This window comes from Sinocyclocheilus rhinocerous, unplaced genomic scaffold, assembly GCF_001515625.1.
Source record: "Sinocyclocheilus rhinocerous isolate Xijiao unplaced genomic scaffold, SAMN03320098_v1.1 scaffold171, whole genome shotgun sequence".
NCBI lineage: Eukaryota > Metazoa > Chordata > Actinopteri > Cypriniformes > Cyprinidae > Sinocyclocheilus > Sinocyclocheilus rhinocerous.
Window position 1 is genome coordinate 203248 of NW_015642206.1, and position 15329 is coordinate 218576.

At 37.5% G+C, this 15329-nt stretch overlaps 1 protein-coding gene across 1 annotated transcript in view; it reads left to right on the forward strand.

Moving 5' to 3' along the window:
• Positions 1–10647: 10647 nt before the first annotated feature.
• LOC107755715 (death-associated protein kinase 1-like) overlaps positions 10648–15329 on the forward strand; it is a 95088-nt gene continuing 90406 nt past the window's right edge. Inside the window, exons 1-2 of the mRNA XM_016572599.1 lie at positions 10648–10804; positions 11328–11488. Coding sequence (XP_016428085.1) covers positions 11427–11488 — 62 coding nt within the window. The 5' untranslated portion in view covers positions 10648–10804; positions 11328–11426. The remainder of the gene's footprint in view (positions 10805–11327; positions 11489–15329) is intronic.

Consider the following 15329-nt stretch of genomic DNA (forward strand, 5'->3'; position numbering starts at 1 on the left):
ATGCTAATAGAGAGAGAAACAGCTGCCCAAGCCAAACTATGTCATGAACGCATTATTTTAGGCTTAGGGTCTCTTTGAAGTCCTGTCAGTCAGAGTGTGAATGAATAACTCCTCCACACCAGCTGATTCCTTCAGACCCTTTAGGGCTACATCTGTGATCTCTTCCTGTGATGTCTATGTGAAGAAAAACTGCTAAATGACTGTAGGAATCATTTATTCATTTAATGGCTTAGCTGTAATCAAATCCATTCAAATTTAGCCACAATTAAGAAAAAATGATTTTGTTGTCTGTACAACGCAAGGTGTTTTTAATAAATAAATAAGCACTGCATATAAACAGGACTTTGGATTATATGTGTCCTTAACGGTTTTGCAGTATCAGCACTGCTCCCAGTCATTGCTAAACTCAATGGTTTATCTCGAGCGCCCTCTTGTGGTGAAAAACAAATTAAAGCAGATTTAGGGTTTTTTAGGGTATACTCAAACGTTAAAAAAATTATCTGTGTGTAACACTAAGTTACGTTAACTTAGTAAAATTAACAAGTATAGACTATGTTTGCTTTATTATCATGTATTTTGCTCATACAGTAAATGTCTATGAAGCACTGACTGTAAAATGCACATATATCTTAGAATTTTCCCCACTAAAAGATAAAAAGCAGGAGTCTTCAATCAGTTTGACTTAAGTGTGCAAATACTTTTTGGCATCACTGTATGTGTATACACATGCATATCTTTAATACGCAATTTTCCTTCTTCACTTTCTTCCATGTCTTGAGGCAATCACTGCAACGTTTTTCTTTATACAGGCTTTAGAAGCTCAGACATGTGCCCAAGTGCACATAGGAGACCTCAATTAGACCAACAATTAGGCTGTGCTTAAAGACCATTACTGTGATTGGCGCACAGGTTGATGAAGAATAGCGGCCCCACTGGGAGGAAACATCAGCTGCCCAGTGCCAGGAGGGTTCGGATGAAGGATGGAGAGAAAAGGGGCAGCACAAAGTCCCCAGGCCTGATAAATATGACCTCTCTGAGGGGCCCACAGCTTCCCCTTAAAGGGATAGTTCCCACCAAAATAAAAATTCTGTCATCATTTACTCACCCTTAAAGGGATAGTTCACCCAAAAATGAAAATTCTGTCATTAATTTCACACCCTCATGTCGTTCCAAACCTGTAAGTCCTTCGTTCATCTTCGGAACACAAATTAAGATATTTTTGATGAAATCCGAGAGCTTTCTAACCCTCCATAGGCAGCAAGGGTCCTACCACATTCAAGGTCCAGAAAGTTACCAAGAACATAGACAAAATAGTCCATGTGATATCAGTGGTTCAGTTGTAATTTTATGAAGCTACGAGAATACTTTTTGTGTGCAAAAAACTAAAATTACTTCTTTCAACAATTCTTCTCCCCCGCGTCTTCCTATAGCGCCATTTTGGAGAGTACCACGACGCATGCGCATTTCCTCTGAACGTAAACAAGGTGCAGCACATGCACGTTCTACATCAGCAGCACCACGCGCATACATTGTTTACATGCAGGAAAGCATGCGCATGCGTTGTGGTACTATTTTGTTTCCTCTTCTTAGTATCTTTCTGGACCTTGAATGTGGTAGGACCATTGCTGTCTATGAAGGGTCAGAAAGTTCTCGGATTTCATCAAAAACATCTTAATTTGTGTTCCGAAGATGAACATGGCTTATGGGTTTGGAACAACATGAGGGTGAGTAATTAATGACAGAATTTTCATTTTTGGGTGAACTATCCCTTTAAGTAACTGAACATAAAAGATGATATTTTAAAGAATGTTGGTAACCGAACAGTTGCTGGTCCCCACTGACTACCACAGTATGGAAAGAAAAACAAACAAACAAACAAACAAAACAAAAAAATACATATATATATATATATTATGAAAGTCAATGGGGATCAGCAACTATTTGGTTACCCACATTATTCAAAACACCTTTTGTGTTCAGCAGAAAAAAGAACTTGTGTTTTACTCACCCTCGAAGCATCCTAGGTGTATATGACTTTCTTCTTTCAGACGAATCCAGCCAGAGTTATACAAATTCGCGAGACTAGAATATCTCAGAGGCGCGCGTGCTGCACATACGTCATACGCCTTATGCCGGCACGGCTTCCGCGTATGAAAGATAACGGAAGTGAGAGAAAAGTGTTTATCACGTTTGAAATATGGATAGTTTTCTTACAAAAACACATGGATTCACTACCTAGGATGCTTCGAGGGTGAGTAAAACACAAGCCAATTTTCATTTTTGGGTGAACTAACCCTTTAAGTAAATGATGATATGTTTAATTGTTTTTTTCTTTATATGAATAAAAGAGGAGAACTTATTGCAAAAACAAGATGCTTTATTGCAGAAAGCCAAAAAAGGTCCTAAAATGTTTTCACCTTATAACTATTGATGTGTAAAGTTAGTACAGCAAACCCTAATAGTCTGGTCAGGTTCATTTTGTAGTAATTGTGATAGAGCACCTAAGGATAACACTCTGAGGAAACTAACTGACCACCAGACAAAACGGCCAGCCTCTTAGAAATTTATGTCCCTCATGGTAGTATTTTTCATTTTTGGGTGAACTAACCCTTTAAGTAAATGATGATTAAGTAAATTTTTTTCTTTATATGAATAAAAGAGGAGAACTTATTGCAAAAACAAGATGCTTTATTGCAGAAAGCCAAAAAAGGTCCTAAAATGTTTTCACCTTATAACTATTGATGTGTAAAGTTAGTACAGCAAACCCTAATAGTCTGGTCAGGTTCATTTTGTAGTAATTGTGATAGAGCACCTAAGGATAACACTCTGAGGAAACTAACTGACCACCAGACAAAACGGCCAGCCTCTTAGAAATTTATGTCCCTCATGGTAGTATTTTTCATTTTGTTGTGGTACAGCTTCAACCCCGAGACCTCGTCTGAGGGGTGTGGGGCTGAATTTATTGGGAAAACACTCTCATAAGACAAATCATCTGATTTTGTTCCCACACCTCAGAACGAACTGTGCACTGCACACACTAACGTAATTTGACCATATTTTGAACTTCACTTTAAGCCAAAATTTCTTAGACTTATTGTTTTAAATTAACATTATGAGATATAACTGCTTTCATGCTCTGTCTCATCAAGAACAAAGTTAAACCAACTACAAGATGTCACAAAACCACTACACGATAACTCAAAGTTGGGTTTAAAAAAAGTTCAAAGTTATTTTCAGTGAATCAAAAACATGCAGTGTAACCAGACCAGTCCGATTCAAACGAACGAATGACTCTTACAAGCTGGTGAATCGAAAACATCGCAACCAGCTTATTGCGATTCTTGAATGAATGACTCTTGTTCGAAATCGAATATATCAATTGAATAACGAATAATTCTATGCTGGTTCTTTTTAGGGAAACAAACACGCATATTACTGTGCAACTTATTTTATTCATATGGCACTGTGCAGTTAAAGATGTCAAAATTAAAAATAATTCATGAATTTAATTATTTTATGTATAGTTAAGTCCACTTATTGGGTTTCATTACAAAAAAAAGTCATTAAACGGACCTTTTTCAAGAATTCTTTTAAATGTGCTCTTTCTTATTGTTGCTCAATGAGAAGGAAGATGTCACTAAATACAGTGAATTCAGAAAGTAACCTAATGCATTCAGTGTTACATCCAAACAGTAATCTGATAACAGATAACACAATGAAAGATCACATCCACAGATAAACACACTTATTATACTGACACTTGCAGCTTAACCATGAGAATCTGTGTCTTTTGACTGAGTTCAGGTTTCCAGTAAAACAACCTTCTACAGTGCAGTGAACACTTGGAGGTGAGCGTCGATAACACAACTGCTCAAACCCACATGTGCCCATGTAGCTGAGCCTTTTTAAAGGAAATAATAAAACACACACACACACACACACACACACCCAGCGAAAATTACACACTGGCATTTTCAGAGGAGCAGAACTTGTTACACAAATACGCAAACAAACAAAGCCAAAGCATAGCTAAGTTTTCCAAATTGCTATGTGTGTAACCATCAAATTACAAGGCAACATTATAGTTTATGCAGCAATAAAAACCGTAATTATGTATTGTGGGTTCATGAATTGGTTAGATCTCAAATTTAGGTCGCTGCTAGATGCTAAATACCTTTCTGTTAATTTGCTCTCTCTTATTTCCTTTGATATGCTTTTGTGGTGAGATAAACCCCATGAAATAATAGAGCCCTTGATTGGGACACACTGCCAAAGCACACCAAGCAAATCGAGTGGAATATAAATATGTATTCTCCTAAAATATTATAGCATAATGGCAATAATGAAACATTCATAATCATAAGGGAAGTGCTCAGAAACCAAAATGGCTTTCACAGAGAAACTCTTGACCTCTGGGTTATACTGACTCGTTTAGGTTTTTGTTTGAGGCCTTATTTAATGGTTTAAATCTTTTAAATCTTTTTATATGAGCTCGAACATTTCCTTAGAGAAAATATGACGTTGCCTAGAGACATGCAAACTTTCTTTGTAGTATGTGTCATCATGACATGTAGTGTACATAGCACTCACTTCAGAAGAGTTTGTGGTACCATTACTGCCACATATACCTCAGTACTAATTGGCAGAGAAATCTACACCAGAAATAGTGTAGCCACAACATTAGTTTGAGCACTCACATATTCACAATAAGGAGGCTTCACTAACCAGACAAAATTGAATTTACAGCATATGTCAATCTAAATCCATCATGGGTTATAGGGGAGAGTGGGGTAAGTTGACCCACCCCCTGTATCTTGGCATCTGAACACTTTTACTGTCATGTGACCATGTATTTTGGAACCACTCATCATTTCTGCCAGACGGTGAACAGGAGACACACATGGGGGTAATGGAAGGCACCCATTTACTTTAAAAACGGTTTTTGGCTTGTCAAAGCAATAACAGATGTAATGTCTGTTGCATCAAAGCAAATTAATCCAGGCCTAAAAATATTTATGATGTATATAGGTGATTTAGCAACATACAAATCATTTAACTAAATATTAGCCTGAATTGGTAAGCTAGTTTTTTTTTCCAAAATGGCATCTATGGGGCCATTAATTCCTTCATTCTAATTCAGTTTTTATTTAATCTCACTCACCAAACTCTCTTGGGAAGGTTATAACTTTGGTGTTCAACATATTGTTTCAGAAATGAAAACTATTAAAAATTGAAATTTAATTTAGTCATTTGGTTGGTTTTATGTTGTTTAAGCTGGATTTAAGAAAAGAAATATGACTGTTTTTAAATATGAATCAAATATGAAATTTGATTATTAAATCAGTTTTAAAAGAGTTTTTAATATTTCACATGGGTTTGAATCAGATTCAGTCAGATGGACAGTTTACACTCAGATGGTACATCTTACCCACTGACTCGGGTCAATTTACCCCTTACCTGGAGCAAATTGAGCCACGAGAAACATTTTTATAAGCCATATTTTTAGAACTCTTTGTCATAGATTCATTCTGATCATTTAAAATGATAGGTAACATCCTGAAATTACTTTAGATACTTTCATTGTACTTCTGCCTCATCTTGAGGAACACATAAGTAAAAAATGGCTCATCTTACCCCACTCTCGCCTATAAAAAAAAAAAAAAAGACTGAGTAGCCGTTGTTGACGTTCACTCTGCCTCAACCCAAATGGCAGGAACAGAGTTATGCAGGGCCTGATTCTGAAAGTAGCATTGTGTTCACTGAAGTAGATTATAGAATTTATGAAAGCAATGTCAAATCCTATTTGGCTTGACGCTGCGCCTGCACATTGGAATCACTGACAGAGGCAAAATGAAGTTAATTAGGTACAGGACTGCTCCAGCAGTGTGCTCGCTGAACTGTGGCTGTGGGATCAGACTTCACTAATCCAGGTTTGGGAGGAAAACATGAGCTTGTGGCTCTGGGCTGGCTGTGGTGCTAGGGGCCAACTGCATGCTGGAGAAAGTCTCTGGGGAATCAAGAAGAAACATACAGTGAAAGATGGTTTGAATGGATCTAAAAATAGTAGACTTTTTTTTTTTGTGAAAGACAAAATTAGCTATTTTATTTCGGCACTCACAAGTGTCCATTGTTATTTGATGTTAGTTCAGGTCCATTAAATAATCTGAACATATACAACTTTATAACAATAATAATATATTTGCACATTTTGAAATGAACTAAGATGAACTAAGTGCTTGAATTTGCTTGAATGTAGAATTTTAGTTGTTAGTTCATTTTAGTTAATGTAGTTAACTATTGTTAATAAATGGAATGTTATTGTAAAGGGTTTCCAATAATTTTTTTGCCCACTACAATTCAAAGAGTCAGTAAGATTTTTTTTTTTCAAACTGATCAAAAGTGAGAGTCAGAGAACTTTCTGAGAACTTTCTATTCATCAAATAATCCTAAAAAATATCACAGTTTCCACAAAAATATTAAGCAGCACAACTGTTTTCAACAATTATGATAAGTTTGCTGAGCACCGAATCAGCATATTACAGTGATTTCTGAAGAATCGTGTGACACTGAAGACTGGTGTAACGGTTGCTTAACAATTCTGCTTTGCCATCACAGTAATAGATTACATTTTAAAATATATTCAAATATAACACAGGTCATTTAAATTGTAGTAGTATTTCACAATATTACTATTTTTGCCGTCTTTTTATCAAATAAATGTAGTCTTATTGAGCATAAGAGACTTCTTTCAAAAACATTTTAAAAAATCTCACCAACCACAAACTTTTGTACATTATCCTCACACTTTATCTTCTTTAGGATACGTAAACACCTAATTTTTGTATTAACAAGCATGGTCAAAGGTCTGTCTTGTCTCTAATGTGTGTTGACATGTGAAGTGGGCATAATGAGAAAGGTGGGAGGAGCACATTATCCTATGACAGGAACACCATGGGGGATATAAGCAGGGGTGAAGAAAGTGGGGAGGTGTTCCGATTCTTCCACATCCCTGCTGGGCACCTACATCTCCAGCATTTTATCTGAGTCAATCTGCTGGAAAAGAGGCTTTGAAGATCTGGCTTCTTTTTGCTTATTAAAAAAACTTCATTTCCTCCATTTTATTTTAGTTCAATGCATATGAAAGCAAAGAGTCATTTTAACACCTTTTGATCATGTGAGCACATTTGGGAATTTGTGTAGAGGTAAATCTATAAAGCTGACTTGACTGTAATGTAAGCATGGCAGCCCAAACCATTTTTTTTATATAAATAAATGCTTGTGAAATGAAAAGCACCAGACAATAAAAAGGGAATCTGGAGGTGCTTTATTTATTAAAGGCCTCTCCCACAAGAAAGAGATGAATCGAGCCTGCAAAAATTAGATGAAATTCTTGAACACATTGAAAATGTGTTCCCAGTCAAAGCTTGGATGTGTTTAGCACTGGAGTTCCTCCACATCCCCACACCCTAATCTGAAACACTGTGAAGGAGAGCTAAGGTAACACAACCAATGGCATTTCCATAAAAATACACAATTTCACATTTTTGTACTTATTCCTTTTGTTATGTTAGCATGCTTTCTGCATGAGGTCATATGATTTTAACAGTTGTTTTTACTTTTTCCATCACTGAGTCATCACTATTGCATATGAAACAGATCATAAAGGACTAAACAGATGGCACTTGCATTTCACGCTCATACAAGCTACACTTATTTCTCAAAATAAATGGGTTGAAAAAGACTATTATTATTACTATCATTTTTTATTATTGTGGGGCCTGGATAACTCCTTTAAAAGAGAGTTCCTGTCTCTGTGCGAGGTGAAGATGTTGAGATTGTGAGTGAATGAGAACAAAAGCCTCAAAAACGCCTGTGGCTTCAACATGGTGGCAAGAAAAGAAAGACTCTGACAGATACTGTAACTGAGATTTTACAAGTACAAGTTAAAGCCAACGTGTTTACACCTATCATTTGGCTGTCAAGACGGCTGTTTGTGTAACTCTGAGGCATAGATTAAAGACATAAACTTAAGGGACATAAAAAGTGTAGGTACAGACGCTTGTGGGTGTTTCCTCATGGCCATGTGCATGTCGCCCTGCTTGCCTTCATGAAAGCCTGAATGTGTGTGAACAGCTGTGAAAACACCAGTGATTTACGGTCACTGGTGGCCACACAGAGGACAGGGGAGCACTTTAGCTTCTGAGTGTGATGTAGCTCATTCTGTCACCCTCTAATCACATTTGACCATGTGTTCTGACACTGACTCAACAGCATTAATATAAAGTTGTCACAAGGGCTATATTTAAGTGCCTATAAATGTTGAGTCAGAAGGCCAGGATTTAAAAAAATATTTTTTTTCTGTGTTTTTTATTGGTTTACTATTTTTATTATTGTATTAATGTTAAACTTTGATGAAAAGCCATTGAATAGCCAATAATATTTAAATGTAGTTAATACAGGTATATTATGGAAAAAAGTTTTTCTTTGTGTGTGTGTGTGTCAGTAAATGGGAAGTTCCAACATACCTCATGTGGTGTAATGATATGCACTGCTATAGGGGTCAAAACTAACAAACTACATAAATTCATAATTATTATATATTTACACATCATAAAATAAATAAAGATAAATAAATTAATAAACTAAATAGACAGTTATTCATAGATCTTTGTACAAGAAGCATCTTTAGAATATATTAGAAATTGAAAATATGACAAAAAAAAATCTGAAAATTGCAACTGCATCTGAACATGTAAATTACACAAACATCAATTCTGAATGATCAAATCAAAATGAATCAATTCTCCATAATCATATCAGTATAGCCAGGGCTATTAAAAACAGGTCAGCATATATCTAACTTTCCAAACTTAATAAATTGACAGCAATTTGATCAAGATTTTTCCTCATGTAAACTGGGTTAACATAAACTTTGGGCAATAAAAAACGGTCAAGTTTAAAGGCAAGGCCTAAGGTAAATATACTGAGAACACAGGAGAGATAGAGATCCAGGCTGAGCAGGTGTGAGAGAGAATCTGTCACTTCAGGTTCATTAAAGCAGAAAAGGCCACACTTGCACACACAACACTCACCCTGAGGACATGAAGGACTCCCAGCATGAACGTTTGAGGAGAGACTGAAAAGCACCAGTGGAAAAGTGGAAAACAGATCCCTCAGTAGCCTACTACAGTCTTACGAACAGAATATAGGGAGGGACTGTGGTGGTAATGTGGACTGACTGAATATTTTGTCTCATTGTGAGCCAGCCGGTCACCAAAGCCTGACAATCATCTCTGATTTAGTGTGTTAATATCAAAAGAGGGTGCACACATTTAAAAGAGTTTTGCTTGTGTGTGTTTTTTTTTTTTTTTTTTTGCTTGCTTGTTTGATTTAAATGTTTAATGCTTGGCCAAAACGGCTTAATACGCTGCGCTTACCATTTTAGACACAAGATGGCGCACTGAAAGCACATGATTTTTTAAATGCTTTTTTCCCCCACAGATGAGTTATTTCAAATCTTTGACAGGGCTGTCTAAATGTGTTCACTATAAAAAAAGTAATATGTGGGATATTATGTATATATAAAATCATAAGGTTGCAGCATATTATTTTGCAGAAGCTCAGTAGAATACTCAAAGTTGCTGTAGCCTATATTCACCATTCTGTCAGTTACATGAGATTATAAACAGCAAAATATAAACAGCAAATTATCATGACAGTACAAGTCTGACACTTTCTATAATAAGTAAGTCTGTGCAACATATGTCATCAATGCGGGGATGATAATAACCACCTTGCTAATCAATACCACAATGAGTTGTGAGGCATGTTTATTTCAACACACTGTGAGTTTTTTTGTTTTTGTTTGTTTTTTTGTTTAGAAAACACGCCTTTGTACTAAACCAAACACAAAGTGTCTGATAAACTGAGGGAGGGGGAGTCTAATAAGACCAGTGTATGCGATAAAATCTCAAATATTATTAGAGCGTGTATATGTCTCTTACGCAAAATTAACCATGGTTTTATTGTAGTAAAAGTGTAGTAGCCTATGTTTTTTGGCGTATTGATTACCATTTGTATAACCACAGTTTTACAATAAATGCCCTGGTTAAACTATGGTTTTGCTCGAGTGGTTTTACTTTTACAGCCTTTGCCCATGGAGATCAGCAGCACCTGCGTTGTAGGCCATATCTGTTCCAGTAGATGGTGCTAGTGTATCATAGTCAATCTGCAAATAGTCAGCCATTATAGAAAAAAAGTGCTTTAAAATAAAATATCATAATACAGATTATAAAATATTATAGGTATTTATTTTAATCAATGCATAAATTATATTTTTAGAAACCTTTCATGAGACACTAGCATTCATTAGAGAATACTTACTGGAGTACAGGGAACATTATCAAGTATACAATACATTTTAAGAGAAATGTGTTAAGCGTTTGCGGAAAACGTTAAGATTTACCGACAGACAGATTAATGGGATGGATAGATAGATAGATAGATAGATAGATAGATAGATACATACATTTCGGTCTTAGTAACATTTTAACACATCTGAAGAAAATTAATCAAAATGTCTAGACTATAATTCTGCTTATAATGAGCGTTTCTCCACAGCGCCCCACTCAGGTGGACAGCTGGCGGTCTCATTACCCAGAGCCCCGCACCATCTACATTGTTACAATCCTCCCATTTCCTGCAACACAACACTTCCATGTCTCGCGTCAAGGGTATGCTGTTTTATCGCTTCATACTGGATCGTACCTGCCGCCTGGACATTGACAACGATGGAAATATAAAGGTAAGCTACTTGTATTCGCTTTTATCGAAGTAATAAGCATGTTACCGATCAGAGCATGCTATACTCTGTTAGACCGTGTGAGTAATGAAGGAATACGCCAGGTTTCTCTAACGATATGAAAGCTACAAGGGAGGGCGTAGGTTTAATGAAACATTGGCACTTTACGTGAGGTGTCAACCGCCCAACTTCTCAGTGTGATTCGGGTATCTTGCCCTGGTGAGTGAACACAGGGGTTACGTATGATCACGAGCAGTTCCTCACACACACATCAAGCAGCGCTGTTCACTTGGCAACGCCAAGCGCCGTAGACGCCTCAACAAATCCACTGTTACCTTGTCCCGTGTTGGCTTGACTAGTTTCTACCCACCAGGTTAAAGCAGCCTGAGCGTACGCAAACACTGGCTGACATGCGGTGAGAGTGGTCAGGGTCTCGGAAGAGGATTGTATGCGAGTCGTGAAGACACTGAGCGTTTTTACGCACGATACGCGCGTTGCCCTCACGCGTCTCTCTCTCTCTCCACAGAGCGAATATGAGAGGGGTTCGCCGCAAACTGTCATTAGGTTGACAGAGATGGGCTGCTGATTTGGGAATCCCGGAGAGCTGGAAGCGCCCAGGAGCACCATGACCGTGTTCAACCAGGAAAATGTGGAGGATTATTACGAGATTGGAGACGAGCTCGGGAGGTAGGTGATGGGTTTCAGCAGATTTTGGGCGTGAGGTGATATTTATTTCGTTCAGTTAGTTGTTTTGGATGAATTAGCTATATACACAGGGGCGATTTCAGGTTAAGTGGGACATTTTTTCCAGTCATCTGAATGGCATGATGTCTACCAATTTACCTGAATTCACTTTATATATTTCTTACACAGTTATATTATTGTGATTAACTTCAGAAAGGAGGTTTTTCACAGTGATGCCATAGAGAACCCATTTTGGGATCCAGAAAGAACCTTTCAGTGAACAATTCTTAAAAGAACATTTTAATAAACTGACTTTTTTCCATAAAGAACCGTTTATTTAATGGAAATGTTCCATGGATGTTAAAGGTTCGTCTTGGAACCTTATATTCCATTTTTGAAGAGTGAAGCATTGAATACACCATCTAATGTTGTTCAATCTGCATGCATAAGTTGGCTTTAAGATATAAGGTGGTGTGTATGTCTCTTGGGGTGAGCTGTACTACTAAAAGTACCTAGAAGAAACATGTTATTACCCTAGGTTGTCACGGCATGGTAATACTATGGTATTCTTTGATGTAGCTTAAGCTGCCATGCAGGTACCATTCAGTACTGTGGCATATATCTTTAATCACAATCACTGTACCATGGTACCTCCACAGTACTGTTCACCCTGAAAGAAAGGGAGGAGTTGTTGCCAGGGTGGTCTCAACTCATTATTGGGTGTCCCAAACCCTCCTTCAGTCAGGAATATCACTGGTTTCACTCTAGACAGATGTTCATGCATTCCTAGTTGTAATGATCTTCAATGGCATTTATTGATTAATGGGGTTCAGATGGCTGTGAAGGTCTGCTGTGTAGATTTCTCTTCTGGGAGTCCCACTTGACAGGCTGATCATGATAAATTGGGTTAGTCTGCTATGCTGAGATGCCACGACAATTACATTTTTACTCTATAATTTGGCTGTTCAACCCTCTACGCACACCTTGGCAATATAATCGCCATTGGCTAGTACATTTTTTTGTTTACTCGCCAGACTGATATACTATTTTACACACACACACAAGAATACAGAACAGAATACATACAGAATGTATTAGCCAATGGCTAATGTTAGACATTATTTAGTCGCCCAGAGTAAGATTTAGTCGCATATGCGAGTGATTTACTCGCAATGTAGAGGTTTGCTGTTAAAGACATCCAGTCAGCAATTGATTTCAATTTGCAGGGTATCAGTCTCACGGTACTTTTCATTTTATTCACTTCTGTTTATATGCTTGCAAGAAGTTAAGCAAATTGTATTTTTTAACATTTTGGATTTATTATTATTTATATGTTGAGTTCATGTTTAAAGAAAAACGCCACTGTGTGACATCATGTCACGGTTGCAGTGTCTGGCTGTCTGCAGAAATTTCACACGCTCAAAATTTAGTATGACCGCCCCTTTACGCATTGCATTAACACAGTGAGTATGTGGTGGTCCTTTGAGTCTGGAAATATCAGCTGTGTAATATTATATGTAACAGTTCATCATTGGTGGTCAGGAGATAGATGTTCTTTTGAACTGGTTTTCATGAGAATGCAGTTTCTTGGATTCCCATTGACTGCTGTATGTGTGGGCGATCAATCACCACACAGATAGGGATGAGATTGTTCCTTGTGTGGGTTGTGGGAAATCGGGCTCTTTTGTTTTTAAGAAAATTATTTTATGCGTTAGTGCTCACATAACAGTCTATAGGATGTCGATGCATCGCTCACGCTCAGTAAAATGGATTGCATAATGCGTAAACGTACTGAGGGGACTTTGAATCGAATGTTGAAGATGTCATGAGGGATGACAGCATCTTTCGGTCGTTCTGATTATACAATTGACTCAATGACTGCAAAGCTGACTAGCTTACTCCAGTTATTGCTGAATTAAACTGCTTTTGTTAAAGAGAAGGTAGGAAGCAGGGTTATTTTTCACTTAGGGATTCTTGCATCTGAGATTGTTTATTTGTAAAATACTGTTAATTTGCACATTCAGGAGTATTGATTTCATGTTGAAGCCTGGACAGGTTTTAATTGACAGTTACATGTTTTAACTATTTAAATATGCATGATCTGTCCCTTACATAATTGTAATCAATGTAATTTGAATGTTTAATTGAAGACACGCTTTAAATAATTTTGATGAGTATTTTGTGTTAATGCTTTCATTTTTATTCACGTGTAATATGGCATTTTACATATTCAAAATTATTTGAATAGTACTGAAGACAAAACATTTGAATATTATGGTCTCTCCATGACGACTATATGACTATCATGAGTTACCAATCCCACTACTGGCATTAAGCAATGAATGGATTGAAGCTTGTTGAAAGAATCTACGACTCTGCGTACAAAATAAAGAGTCTGAAATAAAACAATGGGCCCACCAATCAGTGAAGCCCACCAGCACATTTTAAGTACCTCCTTCCCTCCCCCACAGAACAAAACCTCAGAATCAACACTATTCACTGTTCTCAATTCAGCCGTTAATTTCTTTACCCTCCTCACCAATATTCAGTGCTTAGCTTTGATGCTTCAGAATGATCAGAATGGTAAAACGTACCCCCCAGCACTGAAGCGTTAAATAACCCTGCATCAGACGGTGCTTGCGTGCTACTCGGGCTGTAAGGTTAAAAACACACATTCTCTCTTCATGGGGCTTCTGAGGCTCCAACCCATGGGCGCTCTTAAGTTAGGAGGTTTCTTTATTCTGATGGGAACTGCTCCGGGTGGTCCTCCTCAGAGTAGGAGGAGTAAGTGGTCTGTTGGCTAAATTTGAAGCGGGAGGACTTGGCTGGCATTGCTTTTCATGGATTAACACTATGAGCTGCCGTAACTAAAAGGTGAAGTGTGTCGTTTTTACTCCAATAGTGCCACTGGACTAAAATTTCAGATGTGTTTCCCAAATTCCTCCACAGCAGGGTTATTATTGTTAACTAAAACTATTAAAAATGATTGTTAGTTGAAATATAGCTAAACATATAATCACTTAAGTTTCACACTCAGTTAAAACTAGAGGTGCTTTACAATATTTAAAGTACATCAAACATCACTGAACAACTTTTGAACAGGAGTCTGCTTGTCTGTCTGTGTCATGCAGTATGGATAATTTTTAGCCCACTTTCAGAAGATGAGCATCAGCTATAGCACTAATGCTAAAAGAGAAGATGAATTCCCAACCAATAAGGGGCTCATCTCGTTTTTCAGTTCACTGATATCCGTGTTCCTCTATTGCATTAAGTCTCTTAGACTGACTATAAGCTTGGCTGCTCCTGGTCTGTCCTGCCACTAATTGGTTCCCCTTTGTGTCTGTTTGCTCTGGCTGTGTGTGTGAAAGGGGAGGAGCAGCTTTTTGCTGGATCTCGCTATCACTTCAAGAGGCAGTGCTTCTGATGGTGTAGTTTTGAAGAGTGTGCCCCAGAGAACTTATTAGCCGGACCCTGATGTTAATGAGACTCCTCCAAAAAGCTGAAATCCCAAACAATTTTTAGGAGCACCACTTTAACAATTTCCCCTCCCTGTGTAGTGATATGCAAAATATGCAAGTTGTTTGTTGTTGACCTATATTTGTGCCCCTGTGAAATGTGTCAGAGGGTGCTGGTGCTGAGGTTTGACCAGTGTGGGATATTAACTTTTTTTTGCCCAACAACCGTAGTGATTAGTGCATTCCAGATCCATCTATCTATCTATCTATTAGGGGTGGAACGGTTCGCGGAAAAAAATCGAACCGTACGGTTCTTCAAACACGATTCGGCATGCGCTAGGACCGCGGTTCAACTTAAATCTGACAATGCATCTGTATTATGGTTTGCT